The sequence below is a fragment of the Pseudophryne corroboree genome, chromosome 6 (assembly GCF_028390025.1).
Source record: "Pseudophryne corroboree isolate aPseCor3 chromosome 6, aPseCor3.hap2, whole genome shotgun sequence".
Lineage (NCBI taxonomy): Eukaryota > Metazoa > Chordata > Amphibia > Anura > Myobatrachidae > Pseudophryne > Pseudophryne corroboree.
Genome location: NC_086449.1, coordinates 48,755,679 through 48,781,213, shown reverse-complemented (window position 1 = coordinate 48,781,213; position 25,535 = coordinate 48,755,679). Strand labels below are relative to the sequence as shown.

General features: G+C 44.3%; 1 protein-coding gene across 2 annotated transcripts in view; it reads right to left on the bottom strand.

Annotated features, from left to right (window-relative positions):
- Positions 1 to 13,212: 13,212 nt before the first annotated feature.
- The window catches only part of LOC134936055 (zinc finger protein 182-like), an 81,455-nt gene continuing 69,132 nt past the window's right edge, over positions 13,213 to 25,535 (bottom strand). For both annotated transcript variants that reach the window (XM_063930962.1, XM_063930963.1), the window contains exon 3: positions 13,213 to 18,204. In XM_063930962.1, the coding sequence (XP_063787032.1) occupies positions 16,812 to 18,032 (1,221 nt within the window). In that variant the 5' untranslated portion in view covers positions 18,033 to 18,204 and the 3' untranslated portion in view covers positions 13,213 to 16,811. The remainder of the gene's footprint in view (positions 18,205 to 25,535) is intronic.

Genomic DNA, 25,535 nt, shown 5'->3' with positions numbered 1-25,535 from the left:
GTTTTATTTTACCGACATGTTTCGGGGACTCGCCCCGTCCTCAGGGCATTAACAACCCAAACTGACCAAAAGCCATACATTTATACCACCACAAGACAAACAATCATGTGTAGATCAAACTCACCTGCTCACAGCCGCCGCGTGGAGTGTCCGGACGCCCTGCAGTTTTTCCGCGTCGCCCTCCTCTGACGTCATCCAGCCGCGCCTAGTCTCCATGGAGACGCGTCAAGCGCTTGCTGGGCATCAGGAGGTCTTCCGACGGTCACATACTGCTGACCCGTGACCTCATCAGACAGCGCAGAGCCCGGGTGACATCTGTGAAACAAATAATAATAAACACAAAATACAAATAAGTGAGATACATATAAACATAACTGGCATCGTATCTAATATTTACCCTGATCTCTAGAACTTTGGATCTGACCCTGACAAGCTCATAATACCATCACTGTAATTTGAAAGTTTATATAATACCAAAGCTGATATGGACCTATCTCTAAGGGGGAAAGCTATTTACTAATAATCTGCTAATCAAGTTGACTATGTCACTGTTTAATAATGTAATTATCTACCCCCCTAGAGGGAAAACATAACTAATATACTACCCAACCATATTACAAAAAACATTGTAAACCTAGATTTTCATTAAGGCCTCGGGGGGAAAGGGTCCCTAGTTTATAAATCCACCTGGATTCTCGTTGTAAAAGTGTCCTATCCCTGTTACCCCCCCTGAGGGTCTTGGGTGCCTGGTCGATCAATATGGCCCTAATACTAGCGACCCCATGTTTAAATGCCAAGCAATGTCTTGCAAATGGCTGATCACTAAGTCCCTTTTCGAAGGCTTTCTTGATGGCGCTCCTATGGAGGGCCATACGCTCTCGGAACTGGCGTATGGTCTTGCCAACATATGCAAGACCACACGGGCAGGTCAAGAGGTACACAACATGCGTGGACGTGCACGTGAGGCGATGTTTGATGGCTATTTTCTTCCCTGTATGCGGATGGTTAAACGTATTGCCTGTCATTAAGGTGTTGCAGGTAGCACAACCAAGGCACCTATAGCACCCTGGTTTGGTTCTAAGAAAATGTGCATCTTGTTTACAGGTTAACTGGGTGACATCCAGTTTTACTATATGTTCCCCTATGTTGCGACCCCTAGTGTAACTGGGGAGTAAGGATGTCTGAGATAATGATGATAAGCCTCCATCCGTTTGGATAATGGGCCAGAACGTTTTGGCCTTTCTTATCCGTTGTTTTGTAGCTGTGGTGTATCTATTTACCCAGGGCAATCTAGGTCTCTCCTCCCTGCTTGGGCTATTAATAGGTCTAAGTGTGTATTCCCGTGATACTTTTAAGGCCCTGGATTTAGCTTTTTCTAGTTCGCCTAGAGGGTACCCCCGTTCAGCGAACCTTGCAAGCATATTATCCATAGCTACTAAGGTTTCTGCTGGATCAGAGGTTATCCGGCGAACTCGCAGGAATTGCGAGTATGGTAACCCTCTTCGGGTGGAGCTCGGGTGAAAGCTATGATAATCCAAGAGCGTGTTTCTGTCGGTCTTTTTTGTAAATATAGAAGTCGACAGAGTGCCTTGTTTAATGGTGATTTTCACATCCAAAAAATTAATGGCAGTATCATCGACCTTAAATGTAAATTGTACTGGATGCTGCGTAGCATTGTGAATGCTGTGAATGCTACGCAGCATCCAGTACAATTTACATTTAAGGTCGATGATACTGCCATTAATTTTTTGGATGTGAAAATCACCATTAAACAAGGCACTCTGTCGACTTCTATATTTACAAAAAAGACCGACAGAAACACGCTCTTGGATTATCATAGCTTTCACCCGAGCTCCACCCGAAGAGGGTTACCATACTCGCAATTCCTGCGAGTTCGCCGGATAACCTCTGATCCAGCAGAAACCTTAGTAGCTATGGATAATATGCTTGCAAGGTTCGCTGAACGGGGGTACCCTCTAGGCGAACTAGAAAAAGCTAAATCCAGGGCCTTAAAAGTATCACGGGAATACACACTTAGACCTATTAATAGCCCAAGCAGGGAGGAGAGACCTAGATTGCCCTGGGTAAATAGATACACCACAGCTACAAAACAACGGATAAGAAAGGCCAAAACGTTCTGGCCCATTATCCAAACGGATGGAGGCTTATCATCATTATCTCAGACATCCTTACTCCCCAGTTACACTAGGGGTCGCAACATAGGGGAACATATAGTAAAACTGGATGTCACCCAGTTAACCTGTAAACAAGATGCACATTTTCTTAGAACCAAACCAGGGTGCTATAGGTGCCTTGGTTGTGCTACCTGCAACACCTTAATGACAGGCAATACGTTTAACCATCCGCATACAGGGAAGAAAATAACCATCAAACATCGCCTCACGTGCACGTCCACGCATGTTGTGTACCTCTTGACCTGCCCGTGTGGTCTTGCATATGTTGGCAAGACCATACGCCAGTTCCGAGAGCGTATGGCCCTCCATAGGAGCGCCATCAAGAAAGCCTTCGAAAAGGGACTTAGTGATCAGCCATTTGCAAGACATTGCCTGGCATTTAAACATGGGGTCGCTAGTATTAGGGCCATATTGATCGACCAGGCACCCAAGACCCTCAGGGGGGGTAACAGGGATAGGACACTTTTACAACGAGAATCCAGGTGGATTTATAAACTAGGGACCCTTTCCCCCCCGAGGCCTTAATGAAAATCTAGGTTTACAATGTTTTTTGTAATATGGTTGGGTAGTATATTAGTTATGTTTTCCCTCTAGGGGGGTAGATAATTACATTATTAAACAGTGACATAGTCAACTTGATTAGCAGATTATTAGTAAATAGCTTTCCCCCTTAGAGATAGGTCCATATCAGCTTTGGTATTATATAAACTTTCAAATTACAGTGATGGTATTATGAGCTGTCAGGGTCAGATCCAAAGTTCTAGAGATCAGGGTAAATATTAGATACGATGCCAGTTATGTTTATATGTATCTCACTTATTTGTATTTTGTGTTTATTATTATTTGTTTCACAGATGTCACCCGGGCTCTTCGCTGTCTGATGAGGTCACGGGTCAGCAGTATGTGACCGTCGGAAGACCTCCTGATGCCCAGCAAGCGCTTGACGCGTCTCCATGGAGACGGACTAGGCGCGGCTGGATGACGTCAGAGGAGGGCGACGCGGAAAAACTGCAGGGCGTCCGGACACTCCACGCGGCGGCGGTGAGCAGGTGAGTTTGATCTACACATGATTGTTTGTCTTGTGGTGGTATAAATGTATGGCTTTTGGTCAGTTTGGGTTGTTAATGCCCTGAGGACGGGTCGAGTCCCCGAAACATGTTGGTAAAATAAAACTGACAACTTTTTACTTCAGCAAAAACCTGCGTGAGTGCCGCCTTATTTCCTATATGTATCTATGAGGTAACCCCTCTGGGAAGGCACCGCAGTATCTTCACCTCGTGAAAAGAGTGCCGGGACAGTCTGTCTATATATATATATATATATATATATATATATATATATATATATATACATACACACACAACACATACACACGCATACTACTGCTTAGCCCTCCAAGTGTACACACACTTCTGCTTACCCCTCTAAGCCAGACACACACACACACACCATGGATATGCGGTGACACGCACACTCCTGCTTACCCCTCCAGGCAGTACACACACACAAACAGGCGCACCATGGATATGCGGTGACACGCACACCCCTGCTTACCCCTCCAGCAACATACATAAATGCCTGCTTACCCCTCTATTGCTGGACACATGCACACACACACACCCTTGCTTACCCCTCAAACAACACACACAAACCCCTCCACTGGTGGACACATGCATGCACACACAAACACACACCCCCTTACCCCTCCAATAACACACACACCCCTCCATTGCTACACGCTTGCAGCTTACCCCGAGCCCTCCATCATTGTCAGCGGGTGGGTGGCAGGTCCGGACCGGGGCCCTCCGTGTCTGCGCACACTGTCTGGCGCTCAGTCACAGCGGCGGCCGGGAGGCAGACGGCAGGTCCGTGGCGGAGGCCTTCCTTCACAGCACACAATGGCGCTCACAGCGGCCGGCCGGCGGGAGTCAAATGATAGGTCCTGGGCCCTCCCTTTATTTATTGCACTCTCCTGGCCGCGCCTGCGAGTGCAGTGAATAGAGAGAAGGCCCAGGACGACACCACATCTGGAGGTCTCATAGCGGCGCTGGTGGACTAGCAGTGGCAGGCAACATGGAGCGAGCGGGTCGTGCAGGTGCCAGTGGCGCCCCATTCTGCTGGGGCTGTCACGGCGCCCAGGGCACGTGACCTGCTCGCCCCATGCTAGTTACGCCTCTGATATTGCTACTACTGTTATATAGAAATATCTCACAGCAACAAGCATGTAAGCAGAGACACGCCCTTTGGGCAGAGTATGACACGCCCCCTCTGTGGTGTTGGAGGTAAACCTCCTTTAGCCTCAGCCTTCTCTGAGAGGACTCCAACAACAGCCTGTCTTTTGTATTCAGAATCATCTTTGAACAAAATTATATAAGTGCTGTGCAGCCAGCTGGAGAAATCAAATGATCACACACTCAGCCTGGTGTATTCAATCTGAGTTCTACTTTAATGTTCTTCCATACATATATTTATACCTGTTTTTTAAAACTGTCACTAACTATTGCCTTAACCTCAGGATTGCGTCTTATTCCTGATAACGCCTGTTTGTTTCCTTTTCTTTCTCCATTTCTCAGAAGCTTTGCCACAAGTTCTTCTTTTTGCTTCGTTTCTTGGAAATGGCTTTGCCACAAGTTCTTCTTTTTGTTTCCTTTCAGCCAACTGTAATTTTCCTTCTCCCAGGCATATTTAAACATCTCATATCTTAATACTAAAGTAAACTTGTAATTTATTGTATATAACAAAATGGAGTGACATTGGCTTTATTGCAGAATCATACTAATGCTTGCCCATCTACATTCATTTTCCCTCCTTTTGATTCTCAAAAAGACATCACACTATACCTCGCTACCCTACTTCGCCAAGCAGGCCAGGCGATGACCTGGTCAAGTACGTCGGTCTCCCTGGGCCTATTGCCAGGGGAGGGTAATAACCATCCCGTACAGACAAAATAGTCACAAGGCATAGATGCATAAGAGTCCTTTTTACAGTCTTTTTTGATTGCTTCCATTTTTGTAGACGGGTGGTCTGTCATTACGTGATTCAATATCATCATATTCATCTTGGTCACATTCATCCATTTCCACTGTATGTTCGAATTTTGCGTGTTTAGCAGGTTTCTTTTTGTTTATCTTGCGTTTTACTGTTTTTTTTTTGAAGTGCATGAAATACAACAGAGAATAATATGTATGAGTACATATACCAATAAACATACTCCAGCTACTTTTGCAATTAGGAGAACAATGCCCATTAACCATCCTCCAATCCCCTTTAACCAAATTGCACGGTTTAACCATCCAAAATCCCAGTCTCCCCATGTCCATTATGATTCCTCCACCTTTCTCACAAACTGCTGTTTTATATCTTCTATTTCCTGCATTTTTGCTTACTGCCCTCCTGTCTCTCCTATGCCTGGCTTCTAACAGCTATGCCCAATAGTTACTCTTTTGCAGGGAGGGCCTTGTCCAACATCCAGTCATACATGACCTTTTCAAACTGTTTATTTATTTATTTTTCAACACTTCCAACATGTCTGTACCCTTGCAAAGTATTTTCCCCATGTATTGTAATCAAATTTACATTTAATCTGACATTCCATTGCTTTTTCCATTGGTTCCTGTCCACACTCACACAAACATTTATCCCTGCCTTCCATTTTTGCACACGGTGGTATTGGCCACACTGCATGTCTTTTTTACACTTCAGGGGCATTTATTCATGGTTACAGGGTATTTTTCCGTATTTATCTCAGGGGCTGGAGTAGGGCCTTGACTTACAGGCGTGTTTACCAAATGTACAGTAAATACAATTGCAACAATCAACATTGCGGATCCCAAATAACCCCCCACAGGGACCTATCAGGCTTAGGTCCAAGTAAATTCATAGTTATTACTTTCCTGGGGGTTTAATAGTGATCTTGGTCTTTTTGCAGTGTGATGCATGCACCTACGCGTCTCTACCCTCGAGTTTCACCGAGGTGGGGGTCACTAGCAACACTTGTAAAGGACCATCATATCTGGGCTCAAGTGCTCCTCTCACGTGTCTTTTTAAGTAGACCCAATCGCCAATCTGGATGCTGTGTGGTCCAAGATCAGCTCTTTCAGGTCCTGAGGATAAAACTTGAGAATGTATTTCAGTTAAATGTTTATTCAGCTGTTTTATATATCCTGTCATATTCCCATGTTTATGCTGCAGTTCCTGGGGCGAATAACACCCTGTCTTGGGTTTTGTCCCAAATAAAATGTCATAAGGTGAGTACCCGGTTTCCTTGCCTGGTGTTGTTCTAACTGCAAACAATGCTAAGGGCAAGCACTCTACCTATGCTTTCCCTGTCTCTTGCATGGCCTTTTGTATTTTAAGCTTTAGGGTCCCATTCAGACGTTCTATTACTTCTGGAACCCCAAATCTGCACACTATTTCTGCTATTATTTTCCTTGCAGTAGAGATAGCATTTGCTTTTGCTACCGGACCCGCCTCTGGCCATCTGCTAAAAATGTCTGTGTAGGTTAGAACATATTCATATGTTCCATGCTTTGGCATCTGTATATAGTCAATTTGTATTCTCTGGAAAGGAAAATAAGCTTGTGGTGTCTGTCCAAGGCTTGTTCTTGTTGTTCTTCCTGGATTTTTCTCTGCACATATCCAGCATTGATCCGTAAAGTTCTTTGCTGCCACATAAAATCCTGGTGCTACCCAATGGTCCTGTACCAGCCTAGTCATTTGTTCTTTTCCTTTGTGATCTGATCCATGGGGTACATGTAGCATAGGTGGGTATAGTGCTCTTGATTAGCACCATTTGTCTTCTTTCTTCCATAACCCTAAACAGGTTGCTTTGGCTCCCATCTTTTCCAATGTCTTGTGTTCTGCTTTTGCTTGTTCTTGTAGCTTGATGAGAGTCTTTATGTTCATTTCTTCGGCTTCTTCCTGAACATAAATGGCTGGTTTATGTTTGTTCTTTAGGGCTGCTTTCCTTGCTTCTGCATTACCCTTGCTTTCTTCTGTTTCTTCCTTAGTATGTGCTTTGGTCTTTATGACTGCCATTTGTTTGGGCAGTTTCAATGCTCGTTAGTCTTTGTATTAGATGCCCATTATTTATAGGTTTACCTGCTGCTGTAAGGAAACTTCTGTTCTTCCAGACTTCATGCAGAGAAATAATTGCATACCCCGCCACCCTGTATCCTTGAACATAATAACTAGAACCATCAGTAAAAAATAACATTTTTGGATTATGTATTGGTTTGTCATCAATCTTCCAATCTGGCTGTATTTCTTCCTACATGAGGGCTATACAGTCATGTTCTTGTTCCGGGTATGGTTCTGTTCTTTCCTCTGGCTGTACTTCTTCATCTTTCCCTCCTTTTGAACCGTCAGGTTCATCTTTAAGAGGTAGTAAAGTTGCAGGGTTGAGAGTGGTACATCTCTTAATAGTAAGGTTGCTTGCTGATAGAAGGGCTACTTCACATTTTGTCAGCCTTGCTGTGCTGAGATGTCTTGTAGATGCTTGTTGCAGTATTTCTGTGACTGCATGTGGAAATTGTATGGTAACTGGGTGATCACAACATCTGAACATTTGTCCTTTAGGATGGCTGCAGCTGCTACTGACCTTATGCAGGTTGGTGATCCGAGCATCACTCCATCCAGCGCTGCTGAATAATAAGCGACCTCCTGTGTCAGGACTCCTGTTACATGTCCCCTATGTTCATGGCAGAACAAGGTAAAAGGCTTTGTGTTGTCTGGGAGTCCCAGGACTGGAGCTGAACATATGGCTTCCTTCATCTGCTTAACTGCCACCAATTGTGTCTCTTGCTCTTCTTGGGAGTTTGTAGCAGTCTTCTTGGCATTATACAGTGGGTGCATAAGGGCTGAAGCTCCTGGTATCCAGTCTCGGACATAGGACACCAAACCTAGAAAGGCTCTTTTCTGTGTTAAGGTCTGTGGATTTGGGGCGTCCCGTATGACGTTTATTCTTTCTGTTCTAAGGTGGCATGTTCCTTGAGAAATGCAGTGTCCTAGGAATATCACCTTCTTCTGGGCAAATTTTAGCTTGGCTTGTGTCACTCAGCAGTCTTTATCTACAAGAAACTTTAACAATGATATTGTCTCTTCTTGGCATTGCTGTTTGGTAGCAGTTGCTAGTAGTAGATCATCCATATATTGCAGTAGCTGAGTTTCTTCTGGATACTCGGGTGCCCATTTCTTCAAGCCTGTGGCCATGGCTTCTGTGAACTCTGATGGGCTTGTAGCTCCTCCTTGAGAAAGTCTTGTCCAGCAATATTACTGTCCATCATGTGCAAGCATATCTTTGATCTGTACTCCTATGGCTGCTGTCTGTTCCTTGTTCAAGGGGTACTGTTTTATAGTTACTGGTACAGTTCCTGGTTTGATAGCTTCACAGGTTGGACCTTTATGGTTCCCACATCTTTTTCCTTTTGCCCATACCTTGTCTGGAACTCCCCATCCTCGCCAGATTTTAATTTGTTCTGGGGTTTCTTCTTCATCCTCTTCTGCAGTGGTTGCTAGAAATATCTGTATAGCGGCTTGCACTTGATCATAGTCTGTGGGTGATAGTGCTGTCTTGAATATCATCTTGTTCCCTCTGTACAGAATACTTGCTTGTAGTTTCTGCAGCAAATCTGCTCCCAGCAAGTTGACTGGGCAGGTGGGAGATACTAGGAACTCTACTGGGATTTTATGTGGATGTCCTTGTACTTGTACATTAAGGATCCTAGTTTTCTTCAGCTGGATCTTTTCTCCACTTAATCCCTTTGCTGTCCTGTAATGAGGTGTGCTGGTACTTCTTCCTGCCTTAGAACTGATTGGCTTGCTCCAGTATCAAGCAAGCAGGAAACATTTTCTCCCATTGTCAGTTTGACTTTAATAAACCCATCTTCCATTCTGTTGGGAGGTTTCATTGGGAGTATCACTGGTACTGGGGTGCCGGGTGTTAGGCGCCGAGGGTCCGCTCGTCAGTGCGGCCGGCGCCTAGCAACGGGGACGCCACTGTCGGATCGTGTTCCCCGTTGCTGGGTCTAAGTTTATATCATCACTGGTTTCCTGGCTGTGTTGCATGCAGCTGCACGGCATGTTGTAATTATCACTCATCTGTTTCCCTGGCCATGCAGCTTGTCAGCTGCATGGCATTTAATCCAATCAGCCTCCAAACAGCTGATTGGAAGACTCTCTGTTAAAAGCACTCCCAGGACTCCTCACAGACGCCGGTGATAGCTTCCTGTTTGCCTGATTCTGCTGCAGAGAGAGTTCCCAGTCCCGGTCTGTTCGTTTGTTCCTGTTCTCAGTGATCCTGTACTCGGAAGTTACCATCTGTTCCTGGAGTCTGATCGAGCACCTTTAACATCTGGTGGCGTTCGTGAGTCGCGGCGCAGCCGTGTGTTGCGGCTTGTCCGCTACTATTTATTATTGTGTTTATTTTGAGTTCTGGAGCTTTGCGGAGGATTCCGCTTCCACAAGATCCACTCTGGTGTCCAGCGGTGCCGGATAGGAGTGTCGGATCCGTGGATCTTTGGTTGTCCTTTTCCCTGGCGGCTAGTCCGCACATACCTTTTGATTTAGTTTAGTTAGCTTGTAACCCCTGGCTTGGTTGCTTAGTCAGAGGGCCCCTTGTTATCACCCTGTCTCGGACTTCCCCTTGTCTCCCATTAAGACCTGCGGGGGCATCGGGGTTGGGCAGACATAATCCGCCCTTCGAACGCGGCTGCCATGGGCTCAAGCAACCATAGTCTCGCAGGGGATTTCTGATAACACGGGCGAGACAACGGAGTTAGGGCGCCAGGGGTTACTAGGCTCTCCAGCTCCCACAACCTGTATTTTATTCCTGTACTCATATCTCTGCCATAAGATCTTCTCCAGTCTGGAGTACAGGAATCGTAACACCGGGACTTCAGTCTGACTTATCCTTGGGGGCTTGATTGCCCCTTTCTTCTATCCAACTCTTATATGTGCGACAGTCTCTTTTGAAGTATCCTGGTTTCTTGCACCAGAAGCATTTTCCCGATTCGGGCTTGATCATGGCTCTTCCTTCCCCTTCTAATTTTTTTTATTTGAGCCTTCTTCTGTGACCAGGTAGACGATTTTTGGTTTGGTTACCTTTTTCTACTTTTTAACGTATCCAGAATTTGATCAATAGGTGTAGACCTATATGCAGGAGTACTAGTAATTAATTTCTGTTTTAGACTTTGTCTTAAACCTTCCAATACTCGGTATCTGACCATCCTTTCTCCTGCTCCTGTTTCTGGGTCCAAATCTTTATTTCGGACCATATCCTTAATTTTACAGAGGTAACTTCTAAATGGTTGTTCTCCTTGTGGTCCAATAGCTTCTGGATACCTTTGATTTCTTAAATAACACCATCTCCTTAGGCGTGCCACAAATTGTGGTCCACTGGCTATAGTTTTCCTTTGTGCTTCTAGTACATCTTCTATCTGTTCATGATAATCAGTGGCTTGATGAGCTGCCATATCCTTAATCTGTCTTAGATCACCCTCTGCTAATTTATTTTTACATATTTGTTCCACATCTACCCATGCTGCGGAATGTAAATTACACATAGTCTCCATATATTACCTAAACCGTCCAGGCTGTTTGTAGGGATCTGGGCTATCTTTTATTATGGCTGTAACTTCCATTACTGAAAAAGGGGTATGCTGTTCTCTTGTAAAAAAATTGTGGTCTAAAATTATTTTGTCCTTGAACATATCCATCCTCATCCGCTAATATAGGCTGTCCTCTTGGATTGACATAGGCAAAGGTACGTACTGGGTAACAAGCATGAACATTTAACTTTTCTGATTCATCTTCTTCCTCAATTTCATGCATCTGTAGAGTTCCATTTTCTGCTTCAGTGTAAAATAAATTTCTTGTTCCCAGTCTCCCCTTTCTCAGTTTTCTTTCGTCTTTATGAGACAATGGGGATCCTGAATGCATTTCCCCTTGACCGTGCAGGTTGTACGGTTTCAGTCTATTTATCATTAATGGAGTTCTGTGGCCTGTTCCTATCTGGGGTGTACAGTTGGGACAGGTCATCCTCTCTGGTTACAACAGAGATGCACATTGGGGACATTTAGTTAAATCGGGGTACTGGTTCCATACTATAGGAGGTTGCCCTGGGGTTCCCAGATTTGCGGGGTAAGGGGGTGGATCTGTGACTAGTGTAGGTACTGGTAATACAGGTGGAGGAGGGGGCGGATTGGGAATAACTGGCACATTATGGCCCTGGTTCGTTCCTGTAGTTGCTAAACAGACTGTCATATGCTGGTCATCTTCCCTCTTTCTTCTTCCTTTCCTCCTCCTGCTCCCATTTCTCCCTTCTGTTAGCCAAATATAAACCTGATCCCCTTTCTTGCATTTTTCTATCCATTCTCTATTACAGATTCTGAACTTTCTCCATTTGTCAGTGTTAAATTCCCCATCTGGAAGAAATCCTCCCCTTTTGGCTATACCTTTAACTGCATGTGGTCCAACCTCCTGTTTAACTATTTCCACAGGGGTTAATTCACCCTTGCTATTAGAGGTTCCCATCCTACCTTCTGCCAACTTATCAACACTTCTCTCTCCGATATGGGTTACACAATTTCAATACTCTGTTGATTATTGTAAAGATGGGTTTCCTGAACACTACAGGTTTACCTCTGTCCTACTGATTACATACACATGTAATCATTCAGTTTCCTTATGGGTGGACTCACAATCTTCCGTTATCAAGGTTATCTCAATCTGGTGGGTCTGACAGAATAGGGACAAAAGAATCTTTCAGGTTCTGGTTCCTTCAGTATCTTCCGCAAATCCTTGCCGTCCCTTTGATTAACAAAACCATGACATCCTGTTGTTAATATACCTTTTATATAACCCACAGTTTTACCATAAACATCTTCTTGATGTCCCTTACACTTTATTAAAAACCGGATATATCTTTTTTCAGTGCGTCCAACAAATGTAATATTTACTGACCCATGAGGACCTTGCACAAACCACTTTAAACTAACAGTACAACACCTACAACCATATGAGCTTTCAAAATCAATACATTCTTCAATTTCAGACATATATTTACATTGCTTGTTCTGATACAAAAGAGGCAAGGCTTTTACTAGGAAGCGCTTGAGTTGAACAGAGAAAACTGACACTTCTGACACAGACGTTAAAACACGTAAAGTAACAATTGGCGAAAAATCGCAATCACTTTGTTACTTACCGCGGTTTAAACGGTTCCAACGTCTAGAGTCAGGTGACTTGTTGCTCCTCTATTCAACTTCTTGGCTTCCCGGGTTTCGGCACCATGCAAATGTTGGAGGTAAACCTCCTTTAGCCTCAGCCTTCTCTGAGAGGACTCCAACAACAGCCTGTCTTTTGTATTCAGAATCATCTCTGAACAAAATTATATAAGTGCCGTGCAGCCAGCTGGAGAAATCAAATGATCACACACTCAGCCTGGTGTATTCAATCTGAGTTCTACTTTAATGTTCTTCCATACATATATTTATACCTGTTTTTTAAAACTGTCACTAACTATTGCCTTAACCTCAGGATTGTGTCTTATTCCTGATAACGCCTGCTTGTTTCCTTTTCTTTCTCCATTTCTCAGAAGCTTTGCCACAAGTTCTTCTTTTTGCTTTGTTTCTTGGAAATGGCTTTGCCACAAGTTCTTCTTTTTGTTTCCTTTCAGCAAACTAATTTTACTTCTCCCAGGCATATTTAAACATCTCATATCTTAATACTAAAGTAAGTTTATAATCTATTGTATATAACAAAATGGAGTGACATTGGCTTTATTGCAGAATCATACTAATGCTTGCCCATCTACCTTCCTCAGTGGCACAGAGCGATTTGAGCCGCACATCCTACTGTAATCTCCCTGATTCTAGTTTTCAAAAGTAGGTGAGTATGGATATACAGTACATACAGCAAAACACATATAAAAGGAGAAAGTCCAAATAAACCTACAGTTGTATAATCTGCCCCAAGGGAAATTGGCATGGGTGAATAAACAGTTAATCAATTACACTGATTTCCAAAAAAGGTCAGAAAATGTATTTAATACAGAGTAAAACATTTTTCTTGGAATGGGCACCCAGAGAGCAGTGTATGCTAATATGTGGGAGCAAATCAGTGTGCGTCTTTTACCCTTTCTGGGCGGCTCGGCACATGCCATTTTTAGCAGTAACAGTTTCGAGAAAATTTTAATTTCAGCCTCTGCCTGGTTGATTCACTTAATGCAATGCTATTGCAGGACCTGTACTGCACATGCACATAATAGGTATTACACATGGGCCGGTTCCCCATCAGGAAATTGCACAGAGGATCGTGATTACACTCCTTACTGAATAACCACCTACACTGGCTAAGCTGTGCGGCAGGGGGATTGTTTTACTCCAAGTTATTCCTCATGAGGACAGGAGACAAGGAAAGACAGCAGCAAAGCAGGGAATACGAAGTATCGTTCCTTCTACAGAGCAATCCCTGATTGGCAGGAAGACCCTGTGTTTATATTTCATCCACAGCTGTAAAATGACATAAATAATCTATTTGCCGAGTAGCAATAATGATAAATGATTCTTTGAGGATTTAATATTGTTTGCGAGATAGTTATCATTACATGATCACCTAAGTATCTCTCCTGGTTCTGACTTCTAAAATGTAGAAGAGGAATGTACAAAAGTATTAAATATTGATGAAATTGTTTTATTCAATGAGTGTTATGGGGGGAGGCTCTCGATATCCCAGCTGTCGGGATCCTGGCGCTCTGCATACCGGTGGTCGGGATCTTGGCGCAGATATGCTGGGAGCCGGTATCCCAAGCGCCGGTATATCGTAGTACACCCATTATGGGGACAACTGCTAGTAACATGTATGGGTATTACAGATATGGGGCCGGATGTAATGGTTTGGAGACGGCCAGAGCTCCGAGACTCCGGCCCAACTCCTACATTATTTCACAGCAGCAAATGTTTACAAGGCAAAACCAGTCTCAGAGCTCCATCCGTCTCGCAGCCCATTACATCCGGCACATTATTTGTACATGGTCCTTCAGTCTACATACAGGACAGATCTGTCTGCGTTACATCACTGAGTCCTATGGACCTGATTCAGAGATATATGCAGCCAGATCTGCGCCCATCTCTTCACATGCTGGGGGCCGCCCAGCACAGGACAAGGCTGCCCGGTATGTGTGATGGTCTGCCTCCTGATGCATCTGCAATTAGATTGCAGATGTATGAAACTAAGATTGACCCCCAGCAGCGCAGCCTGTCTGTGCTGTCAGGCAGTCGCCCACCATTTTTTAAATTGGAGCAGCTGCATGTGACATCATGCATCCGCCCCCCAATGCTGCGTCGCCACCCCACAGTGGTCGCTGCTGTCAATCATCTTGCGGCCACATCCTTCCTGGATGCAGCCACGAGAAGGGTCACACATGTGCACTGCGGCCAGTGCATGTGCGCAGACCACCCAAATGCAGCCACTGCGTACAGATGCACGGCTGTGTTCAGGTCTGTATGACCCCTTATGTCAAGGTATCGTGTATATTATTACTGTCATACTAGTTTCATTTATTGTGAAGGAACTTTACTATTAGCCTGGTACACAATGTGCACAACTTGGGACTTGTTTAATTACATGATGTGAAAAACAAGCATGCGCTGTAACCCATAGCAACCAGATATCAGCTATTAGCTGTCTAGTGCCAGCAAACAAGTGTTCTAATTTGGTTGCAATGGGATACAGATGACCAGTGTTTTAATTGCACCATTTTAGTAAATAGTAATATAAAAGGTATTAGAGAAAGAATACAGAGGTATAAGAGACCAGAGGAAAGACCTGTAGCGAGTATACTGTAGTTACTACACAGTTATTTTGAAAGCCAGAGATTTTCACTCCATTTGTGTGCTGGATTTAAAGGGCAATAGAAATACAAGCAAAACAAGCCTGAATTTACATGTATTATTACTGACCTTTATCATCCAGCGATCATAGACAGTGAGAAGAGTGGTAGTCATGTGACCGACGGTCGGTCAGCCGACCGTCACATGACCTCCCCCGTGAGCCCGATGGCTCACTATCCCGATGGTCGGCATGCCGACCAACAGGGACTATTTCCACTCGTGGGTGTTCCAGTGGGAATAGAACCAGTGGCTACCGCAGGTCGCCACCGAGCCCGCAAGGGGCTTGCTGCACTCGCCCCTCCCCGCCGGGATCCCGGCATCGGTAAGGAGACCGCCGGTCACCCGTACTACACCCGTGAGAATCAGTGGCTTTGAAAAACTGATACTAAGTTAATATAACTGTTGTCTGTTGAAAATCTCAAGCGACCAGGTTCTGGAATACAATGTGTTAAATATGGAGACACTCACAGGACAAAGTAAAAAGGATAATCATTAGTCAAAGTTACAATAATGAAAACATGCAAGTAACAAGTTCTAGTCAGTTACAATAATAACAAGAACAAATTAGAACACTCAGCTCTTATCCCAGATGTTATAAGATCTGTCCCAGATGATGGTCATCGATTAAGTAGTTTAAATAATGTAGTTCAGTCATTCTCTAGGGTCCCGCCTAATAACTTTGTCGCAAGTTAAAAGCTGGAGGGGGTTTGTAGAAGTCTAGGTCCGCTGCAGCCAGACCTAGCTTCCATCAGAACTACTTGCTATGTGTAAGTCTCTAGGCTTTATAACCCTGCAAGGATACGCTAACATTGTCTTACCAGATATTACATTCAGGGTCTGTGATGCTGGGTGCAGTAGTCATTCAGGATAACATAATATATGTTATTCTAGACAACTGTACCCTTTCCCCTACTTATGTACACAATACCCCAAACATCTTACTAGACAGTTTCCATCTGAGATACTGATAACAGGAACATATATTTATTATAATCAGCCATGTCTTTCACACTATGTCAAAGGTGAAAGAAAACTTGTAACTTAATGTGAGACTATATTTCTAACTGCTGCCTATATGTCTGCAAAGCACTAATCCTAATAAAAAGTATGTACAGTATTTAAAGCAAGGAGGTCATACATATACAAAATGGAGTTAAACATGGACAAAATGGCATCTAAAAAGTGGTTAAAAATAACACCCCATACAATAACCCATACGGTGAAACAGAACAGCATACATTGTTCCTGTAGAAATACCCAGCACTCATAGCCCTGCTGGTCAGAGAAGGAATCCCAGTACTGAAAGGAGCTGCTGGAACTCTCTACTAGTCCCAGCACCTGCATGAGCAGAACAGCTGTATATTACAGAGCTCAGTAATGGCAGTCCCACGGTCATTGGCTATTGTTATACTGCAGCTCTAGTTCCTAACACAGAGACCTTCCCAAGGGGAAAAGTACCTCCAGGTCCACTTGTCTGACCTCTGCTGTCTTTATCAAGAGTCATTTATATAAAACACTTGTCACATTCAGAAAATAAATATTGGTTCCATTGAATTCATACAGTTGTGATAAGTTACATTACTTATGATACACAAGCTGCATTCAGGCCCTCAGAGTGACTCCGCATGTGATTACTGATTGTTTTCTTTCTAGTAAAACACTTGCTACATTCAGAAAATAAATATGGTCTCCATTGAATTCATATAGTTGTGATAAGTTACATTACTTATGATACACAAGCTGCATTCAGGCCCTCAGAGTGACTCCGCATGTGATTACTGAGTGTTTTCTTTCTAGTAAAACACTTGCTACATTCAGAACATGTAAATGGTTTCTCTCCTGTGTGACTCCTCTGATGTATAACAAGATGTGACTTATGGGAAAAACATTTGCTGCACTCAGAACATATAAATGGTTTCTCTCCTGTGTGACTCCTCTGATGTATAACAAGATGTGACTTCTGGGAAAAACACTTCCTACATTCAGAACATTCAAATGGTTTCTCTCCTGTGTGACTCCTCTGATGATTAACAAGATCCGACTTCTGGGGAAAACACTTCTTACATTCAGAACATGTAAATGGTTTCTCTCCTGTGTGAATCATCTGATGTATAACAAGATATGACTTCCTGGTAAAACATTTGCTGCATTCAGAACATATAATTGGGTTTTCTCCTGTGTGACTCCTCTGATGTATAACAAGCTCTGACTTCTGGGAAAAACACTTGCTGCATTCAGAACATTCAAATGGTTTCTCTCCTGTGTGAACTCTCTGATGTATAACAAGCGCTGCCTTCAGGGAAAAACACTTGCTGCATTCAGAACATTCAAATGGTTTCTCTCCTGTGTGACTCCTCTGATGTCTGATAAGATGTGATTTACATGTAAAGCTTCTGTCACACTCAGAGCACATATGTGGTTTCTCTCCTGTGTGACTCCTCTGATGTCTGATAAGATATGATTTACATGTAAAGCTTCTGTCACACTCAGAGCACAGATATGGTTTCTCTCCTGTGTGACTCCTCTGATGTATAACAAGATGTGACTTCCGGAAGAAACACTTGCTGCATTCAGTACAAATAAATGGTTTCTCTTCTGTGTGACTCCTCTGATGTATAAGAAGAAGTGACTTCCGGAAGAAACACTTGCTGCATTCAGAACATGTAAATGGTTTCTCTCCTGTGTGACTCCTCTGATGTATGATAAGTTTTGATTTATATGTAAAGCTTCTGTCACACTCAGAACACAGATGTGGTCTCTCTCCTGTGTGACTCCTCTGATGTATGAGAAGATATGACTTCTGGGAAAAACACTTGCTACATTCAGAACATTTAAAAGGTTTCTCTCCTGTGTGACTCCTCTGATGTATGATAAGTTTTGATTTATGTGTAAAGCTTCTGTCACACTCAGAGCACAGATGTGGTTTCTCTCTTGTAAGACTCATCATGTAATGGATAAAAACTTCTATCCATAAAATGAAAATCGTTTCTTTGAACCATTCAGAAGTTTAAGAAGAAATGATATCTTTAGTTGGCTAGATTAGGGAACAAGGAGCCTTTCCCGTCTCTTTCCACAGCCTTGTCTTCTATTCTTAGTGGGACTCCAGCTCCTTAAGTTACCTGTAAAAAAATAGAAAAATAAAAACTTATTTAATAGCCTGAAGATCACCATTGTAATCAGATGTAGTGTTATATTGTATAAGGAACATGATGTATCTTTATGTATGTTGCCTAATTGCTGGACTCCCATATCCAGTCAGATGTGCAGTACAGAGACCCCTTTCCTCCTGCCACAGATACTATATATATATATATATACAAAACAAATAAAATTATAATAAAATGATGTTATCAAATTGGAATGAAATGTCAGTTAGGCAGTATCCAATTAGCTGCAGTATATTGATAACTTATAGCAAATACAATCATTTGGTATCGTGTTAGTGGCGATAAGTTATTATTGATAAGTCTCCATAGGGTTTATCGTGCATTTCTCTTCACCATCTTTGAGCTGGTGGTAAGTAATGAAAAATCCCTATTAAAAATGTTGCCATTTGGTTCTGAATCCCTGGTACATCCCTCTGAATGACTAATGAGGCACTTAGAAGTTTTTAATTATTTTTATTAGGTTTCCTCTTTTTTTAAAGTTCCCTAAAATCACCCAAATATATACTTATACCCATTTTTATGTACCCCAAATTTAATGAGATCACTTATTTTGCTGAAAAAATTGCTTTATATAATTTTCTGCATTTTTAAAAAAAAATGCATATAACAGAAATTTTACCTAATTTAATGACAGTAAATAATTTCATTATGGCCACTAATAGACGTCTACAATGTTTTCCTAAGTTAGTTTGATTTTTTGGGGTACAGGCAGAATTCCTCACTTTCTCCAATGCCAGCTAGAATTATCACGCGTTTCCTGTTATTGCCATTTTGGAATAGTATAGGTGTGATAAATAGGAGCGCGCAGGCTGCGATAACCTGATTTTATTGGGACATAGGTGTGATAACATTAGCTGCGATCTCAAATCGTGTTATCAAGGCTAATTGGATACCCCCCTTGGTAAGAACTCTGATCCCTCCCCCCAGTGTCAGAGATGCACAGGAGTGAGCGGACAGTGGGGAAGGGAGGAGAGGTGTGGAGAAAGGGTTTCATAAAAAAATCTAAATAATGATATTCTGACCTCCTGTAAAAAGCATAGATAGGTGATATATGCTACAAATCTGGCCATACCTCCCATCAGCTGATGCACCAGGATGCTGCCACTTTCTCTGCACAAGTCATGGAAATGGGGATAATGTGACACACTACAATCATTCTGAGCAGCGTGTGTAGAGGAAACAGCAGCATTCCAGGATCTGTAACCTGAGCAACCAGTATATATAAGAGCACATAGATGTCTATGTAAGAGACACGGGTAGGTTTGGTGCTTGTGTTCACGACAAAGAAAATCCAAATTTTCTTATGTACTTTCCATAAAATCTGTTTCTCATTGTCAAACTGGGGGACATGGCTTACACTGGGCATAGAGTTGGGCACTTGGAGAAAGCAATTACTTAAACCTAATTGATGCTCTCTCCCCTGTATACCCCTCCTACATCAAGTAGGACACCAGTTGTTTCACTAAGCCCTAATGGAGACATCACATTCAAATTAAAATAACAGAAACCAGAAACAAGACAACAACATATATTATAAGGGAGGGAAGGCAGATTACCCAGATGGACTATGAGAAAATAAGAATTTACTTACCGATAATTCTATTTCTCGGAGTCCGTAGTGGATGCTGGGGTTCCTGAAAGGACCATGGGGAATAGCGGCTCCGCAGGAGACAGGGCACAAAAGTTAAGCTTTAGGATCAGGTGGTGTGCACTGGCTCCTCCCCCTATGACCCTCCTCCAAGCCTCAGTTAGGATACTGTGCCCGGACGAGCGTACATAATAAGGAAGGATTTTGAATCCCGGGTAAGACTCATACCAGCCACACCAATCACACTGTACAACCTGTGATCTGAACCCAGTTAACAGTATGAGAACAAAGGAGCCTCTGAAAGATGGCTCACTACAACAATAACCCGATTTAGTTAACAATAACTATGTACAAGTATTGCAGATAATCCGCACTTGGGATGGGCGCCCAGCATCCACTACGGACTCCGAGAAATAGAATTATCGGTAAGTAAATTCTTATTTTCTCTATCGTCCTAGTGGATGCTGGGGTTCCTGAAAGGACCATGGGGATTATACCAAAGCTCCCAAACGGGCGGGAGAGTGCGGATGACTCTGCAGCACCGAATGAGAGAACTCCAGGTCCTCCTTAGCCAGGGTATCAAATTTGTAGGATTTTACAAACGTGTTCTCCCCCGACCACGTAGCCGCTCGGCAAAGTTGTAAAACCGAGACCCCTCGGGCAGCCGCCCAAGATGAGCCCACCTTCCTTGTGGAATGGGCATTTACATATTTTTGGCTGTGGCAAGCCTGCCACAGAATGTGCAAGCTGAATTGTACTACAAATCCAACGAGCAATAGTCTGCTTAGAAGCAGGGGCACCCAGCTTGTTGGGTGCATACAGGATAAAACAGCAAGTCAGATTTCCTGACTCCAGCCGACCTGGAAAACTATATTTTCAGGGCCCTGACAACATCCAGCAACTTGGAGTCCTCCATGTCCCTAGTAGCCGCAGGTACCACAATAAGCTGGTTCAGGTGAAACGCTGACACCACCTTAGGGATAAACTGGGGACGAGTCCGCAGCTTTGCTCTGTCCGAATGGACAATCAGATATGGCTTTGTGAGACAAAGCCGCCAATTTTGACACTCGCCTGGCCGAGGCCAGGACCAACCGCATGTTCACTTTCCATGTGAGATATATCAAATCCACAGATTTGAGTGGTTTAAACCAGTGTGATTTTTGGAAACCCCAAAACTACATTGAGATCCCCCAGTGCCACTGGAGACATCAAAAGGGGTTGTATATGCAGTACTCCCTTGACAAACTTCTGGACTTCAGGAACTGAAGCCAATTCTTTCTGGAAGAAAATCGACAGGCCGAAATTTGAACCTTAATGGACCCCAATTTGAGGCCCATAGACACTCCTGTTTGCAGGAAATATAGGAATTAACCTAGTTGAAATTCTTCCGTGGAGCCTTCCTGGCCTCACACCATGGAACATATTTTCACCTAAACTGTGATAATGTTGTGCGGTCACCTCCTTCCTGGCTCTGACCAGGGTAGGGATGACCTCTTCCGGAATGCCTTTTTCCCTTAGGATCCGGCGTTCACCCGCCCCTGCGTCAACGCAGCTGCGTTAAGTCTTGGAACAGACATGATTCTTGCTGAATCAAGACCCTTCTTATCTCTTGAAGTTCCGGTTACCAAGTCCTTCTTGGCCAAACCGGAGCCACGAGTATAATTCTTACTCCTCTCCTTCCTATAATTCTCAATACCCTGGGTATGAGAGGCAGAGGAGAGAACACATACCCGACTGGTACACCCACGGTGTTACCAGAGCGACCCAGCTATTGCCTGAGGGTCTCTTGACCTGGCGCTTCAGGTGGGATGCCATCTTATGACCACCTTTGGTCTTTCCCAACGGTTTACAATCATGTGGAAACTTCCAGATGAATTTCCCACTTTTCCGAGTGGAATTCATTCCTGCTGAGGAAAATCAGTTTTCCACTCCCGGAATGAACACTGCTGACAGTGTTATCACATGATTTTTCGCTCAGCGAAAAGTTCTTGCTGTCATTGCCCTCCTGCTTCTTGTGCCGCCCCGTCTGTTTACGTGGGCGACTGCCATGATGATGTCCGACCAGATCAGCACCGGCTGACTTTGAAGCAGAGGTCTTCCTAGGCTCAGAGCATTGTAAATTGCTCTTAGCTCCAGTATATTCATGTGGAGAAAAGTCTCCAGACTTGACCACACTCCTTGGAAACTTCTTCCCTGTGTGACTGCTTCCCAGCCTCTCAGGCTGGCATCCGTGGTCACCAGAACACAGTCCTGAATGCTGAATGTGCTGTCCTCTAGAAGATGAGCACTCTGCAGCCCCCACAGAAGAGACACCCTTGTCCTCGGAGACAGGATTATCTGCTGATGCATCTGAAGATGCGATCCGGACCATTCGTCCAGCAAATCCCCCTGAAATTTTTTTTTTTCTGCGTGAGATCTGCCGAATGGAATTGCTTCGTAAGAAGCCACCATTTTTCCCAGGACTCCTGTGCATTGATGCACTGATACTTGGCCTGGATTTAGGAGGTTTCTGACTAGTTCGGATAGCTCCCTGGCTTTCTCCTCCAGGAGAAACACCTTTTTCTGGACTATGCCCAGAATCATTCCTAGGAACAGCAGACGTATCGTCGGAAAAACGCTGCGATTTTTGGAATATTTAGAATCCACTCGTGCTGTCGTAGAACTACTTTAGATAGTGCTATTCCGACCTCCAACTGTTCTCTGGACCTTTCCCTTTTCAGGATATCGCCCAAGTAAGGGATAATTAAGATGCCCTTTTCTTTGAAGAGAATCATCTTTTCGGCCATTACCTTGGTAAAGGCCCGGGGTGCCGTGGATAATTCAACGGCAACGTCAGAAACTGATATTGACAGTTCTGTACCACGAACCATAGGTACCCTTGTTGAGAAGGGCAAATTTGGACATGGAGGTAATCCTTGATGTCCAGGGACACCATATAGTCCCCTTTTTTCCGGTTCGCTATCACTGTTCTGAGTGACTCCATCTTGATTTGAACCTTTGTATGTAAGTGTTCAAAGATTTCAGATTTAGAATATGTCTCACCAAGCCGTCTGGCTTCAGTACCACAATATAGTGTGGAAGACTAATACCCTTTTCCTTGATTGTAGGAGGGGTACTTTGATTATCACCTGCTGGAAATACAGCTTGTGAATTTTTTCCAATACTGCCTCCCTGTCGGAGGGAGCCTTTGGTAAAGCAGACTTCAGGAACCTGCGAGGAAAAGATGTCTCGAATCTCCAAACTGTACCCCTGGGATAATACTTTGTACGATCTAGGGGTCAACTTGCGAGTGATCCCACTGCACGCTGAGACTCTTGAGACGACCCCCCACCTCACCTGAGTCAGCTTGCACGGCCCCAGCGTCCTGCTGAGGACTTGGCAGACTCGGTGGAGGGCTTCTGTTCCTGGAAAGGGGCTGCCTTCTGCAGTCTACTTCCCTTTCCTCTATGTCTGGGCAGATATGACTGGCCTTTTGCCCGCATGCCCTTATGGGAACGGAAGGATTGAGGCTGAAAAGACAGTGTCTTTTTCTGCTGAGATGTGACTTGGGGTAAAAAGATTGGATTTCCCAGCTGTTGCCGTGGCCCCCAGGTCCGATGGACCGACCCCAAGTACCTCCTCTCCTTTATACGACCATACTTTCATGTGCAGTATGGGATCTGCATCACCTGACCACTGTCGTGTCCATAACATCTTCTGGCAGATATGGACAACGCACTTATCTTGATGCCAGAGTGCAAATATCCCTCTGTGCATCTCGCATATATATACATATATAGACTGCACCCTATTAAATGCTCTATATCACTAAAATATTTTCAGTCAGGGAATCCGACCAAGCCAACCCAGCACTGCATTTCCAGGCTGAGGCGATCGCTGGTCGCAGTATAACCACCGTATGTGTGTATATACTTTTTAGGATATTACTCCAGCTTCATATCAGCTGGCTCCTTGAGGGCGGCCGTATCTGGAGACGGTAACGCCACATGATAAGCGTGTGAGCGCCTTATCCACCCTAAGGGGTGTTTCCCAACGCGCCCTAACTTCTGGCGGGAAAAGGTATAACGCCAATATGTGCTATCGGGGTAAACCCACGCCTCATCACACACTTCATTTTATTTTATCTGATTCAGGAAAAACTACGGTAGTTTTTTCACTCCCACATAATACCCATCTTTGTGGTACTTGTAGTATCAGAAATATGTAACACCTCCTTCATTGCCCTTAACGTGTGGCCCTAATGAGGAATACGTTTGTTTATTCACCGTCGACACTGGATTCAGTGTCCGTGTCTGTGTCTGTGTCGACCGACTAATGTAAACGGGCGTTTTAAACCCCTGACGGTGTTTTTGAGACGTCTGGACCGGTACTAATTGTTTGTCGGCCGTCTCATGTCGTCAACCGACCTTGCAGCGTGTTGACATTATCACGTAATTCCCTAAATAAGCCATCCATTCCGGTGTCGACTCCCTAGAGAGTGACATCACCATTACAGGCAATTGCTCCGCCTCCTCACCAACATCGTCCTCATACATGTCGACACACACGTACCGACACACAGCACACACACAGGGAATGCTCTGATAGAGGACAGGACCCACTAGCCCTTTGGAGAGACAGAGGGAGAGTTTGCCAGCACACACCAAAAACGCTATAATTATATAGGGACAACCTTATATAAGTGTTTTCCCTTATAGCATCTTTATATATATTTCTAACGCCAAATTAGTGCCCCCCCTCTCTGTTTTAACCCTGTTTCTGCAGTGCAGGGGAGAGCCTGGGAGCCTTTCCTCCAGCCTTTCTGTGAGGGAAAATGGCGCTGTGTGCTGAGGAGATAGGCCCCGCCCCTTTTTCGGCGGGCTCGTCTCCCGCTCTTGAACGGATTCTGGCAGGGGTTAAATATCTCCATATAGCCCCCGGAGGCTATATGTGAGGTATTTTTTGCCAAATAACAGGTTTCCATTGCTGCCCAGGGCGCCCCCCCCCAGCGCCCTGCACCCTCAGTGACTGCCGTGTGAAGTGTGCTGAGAGCAATGGCGCACAGCTGCAGTGCTGTGCGCTACCTTAAGAAGACTGAAGAGTCTTCTGCCGCCGCTTTCTGGACCTCTTCTCTTTTCGGCATCTGCAAGGGGGCCGGCGGCGCGGCTCCAGTGACCCATCCAGGCTGTACCTGTGATCGTCCCTCTGGAGCTAATGTCCAGTAGCCTAAGAAGCCAATCCATCCTGCACGCAGGTGAGTTCACTTCTTCTCCCCTAAGTCCCTCGATGCAGTGATCCTGTTGCCAGCAGGACTCGCTGTAAAATAAAAAAACCTAAAGTAAACTTTTCTAAGCAGCTCTTTAGGAGAGCCACCTAGATTGCACCCTTCTCGGCCGGGCACAAAAACCTAACTGAGGCTTGGAGGAGGGTCATAGGGGGAGGAGCCAGTGCACACCACCTGATCCTAAAGCTTAACTTTTGTGCCCTGTCTCCTGCGGAGCCGCTATTCCCCATGGTCCTTTCAGGAACCCCAGCATCCACTAGGACGATAGAGAAACAGTTGTAACAGTCATTACACAAAAGCCCTACATCCAATCAGAGGGGCAACTGCTTACACAAATATACTGATTTCTCTACCTCCATTCAGGGGGCAACTGCATACGCTAGGATTTCCCACAGCGAGCCCATAAAGGGTGTGAATGCTTTTGGAATTACT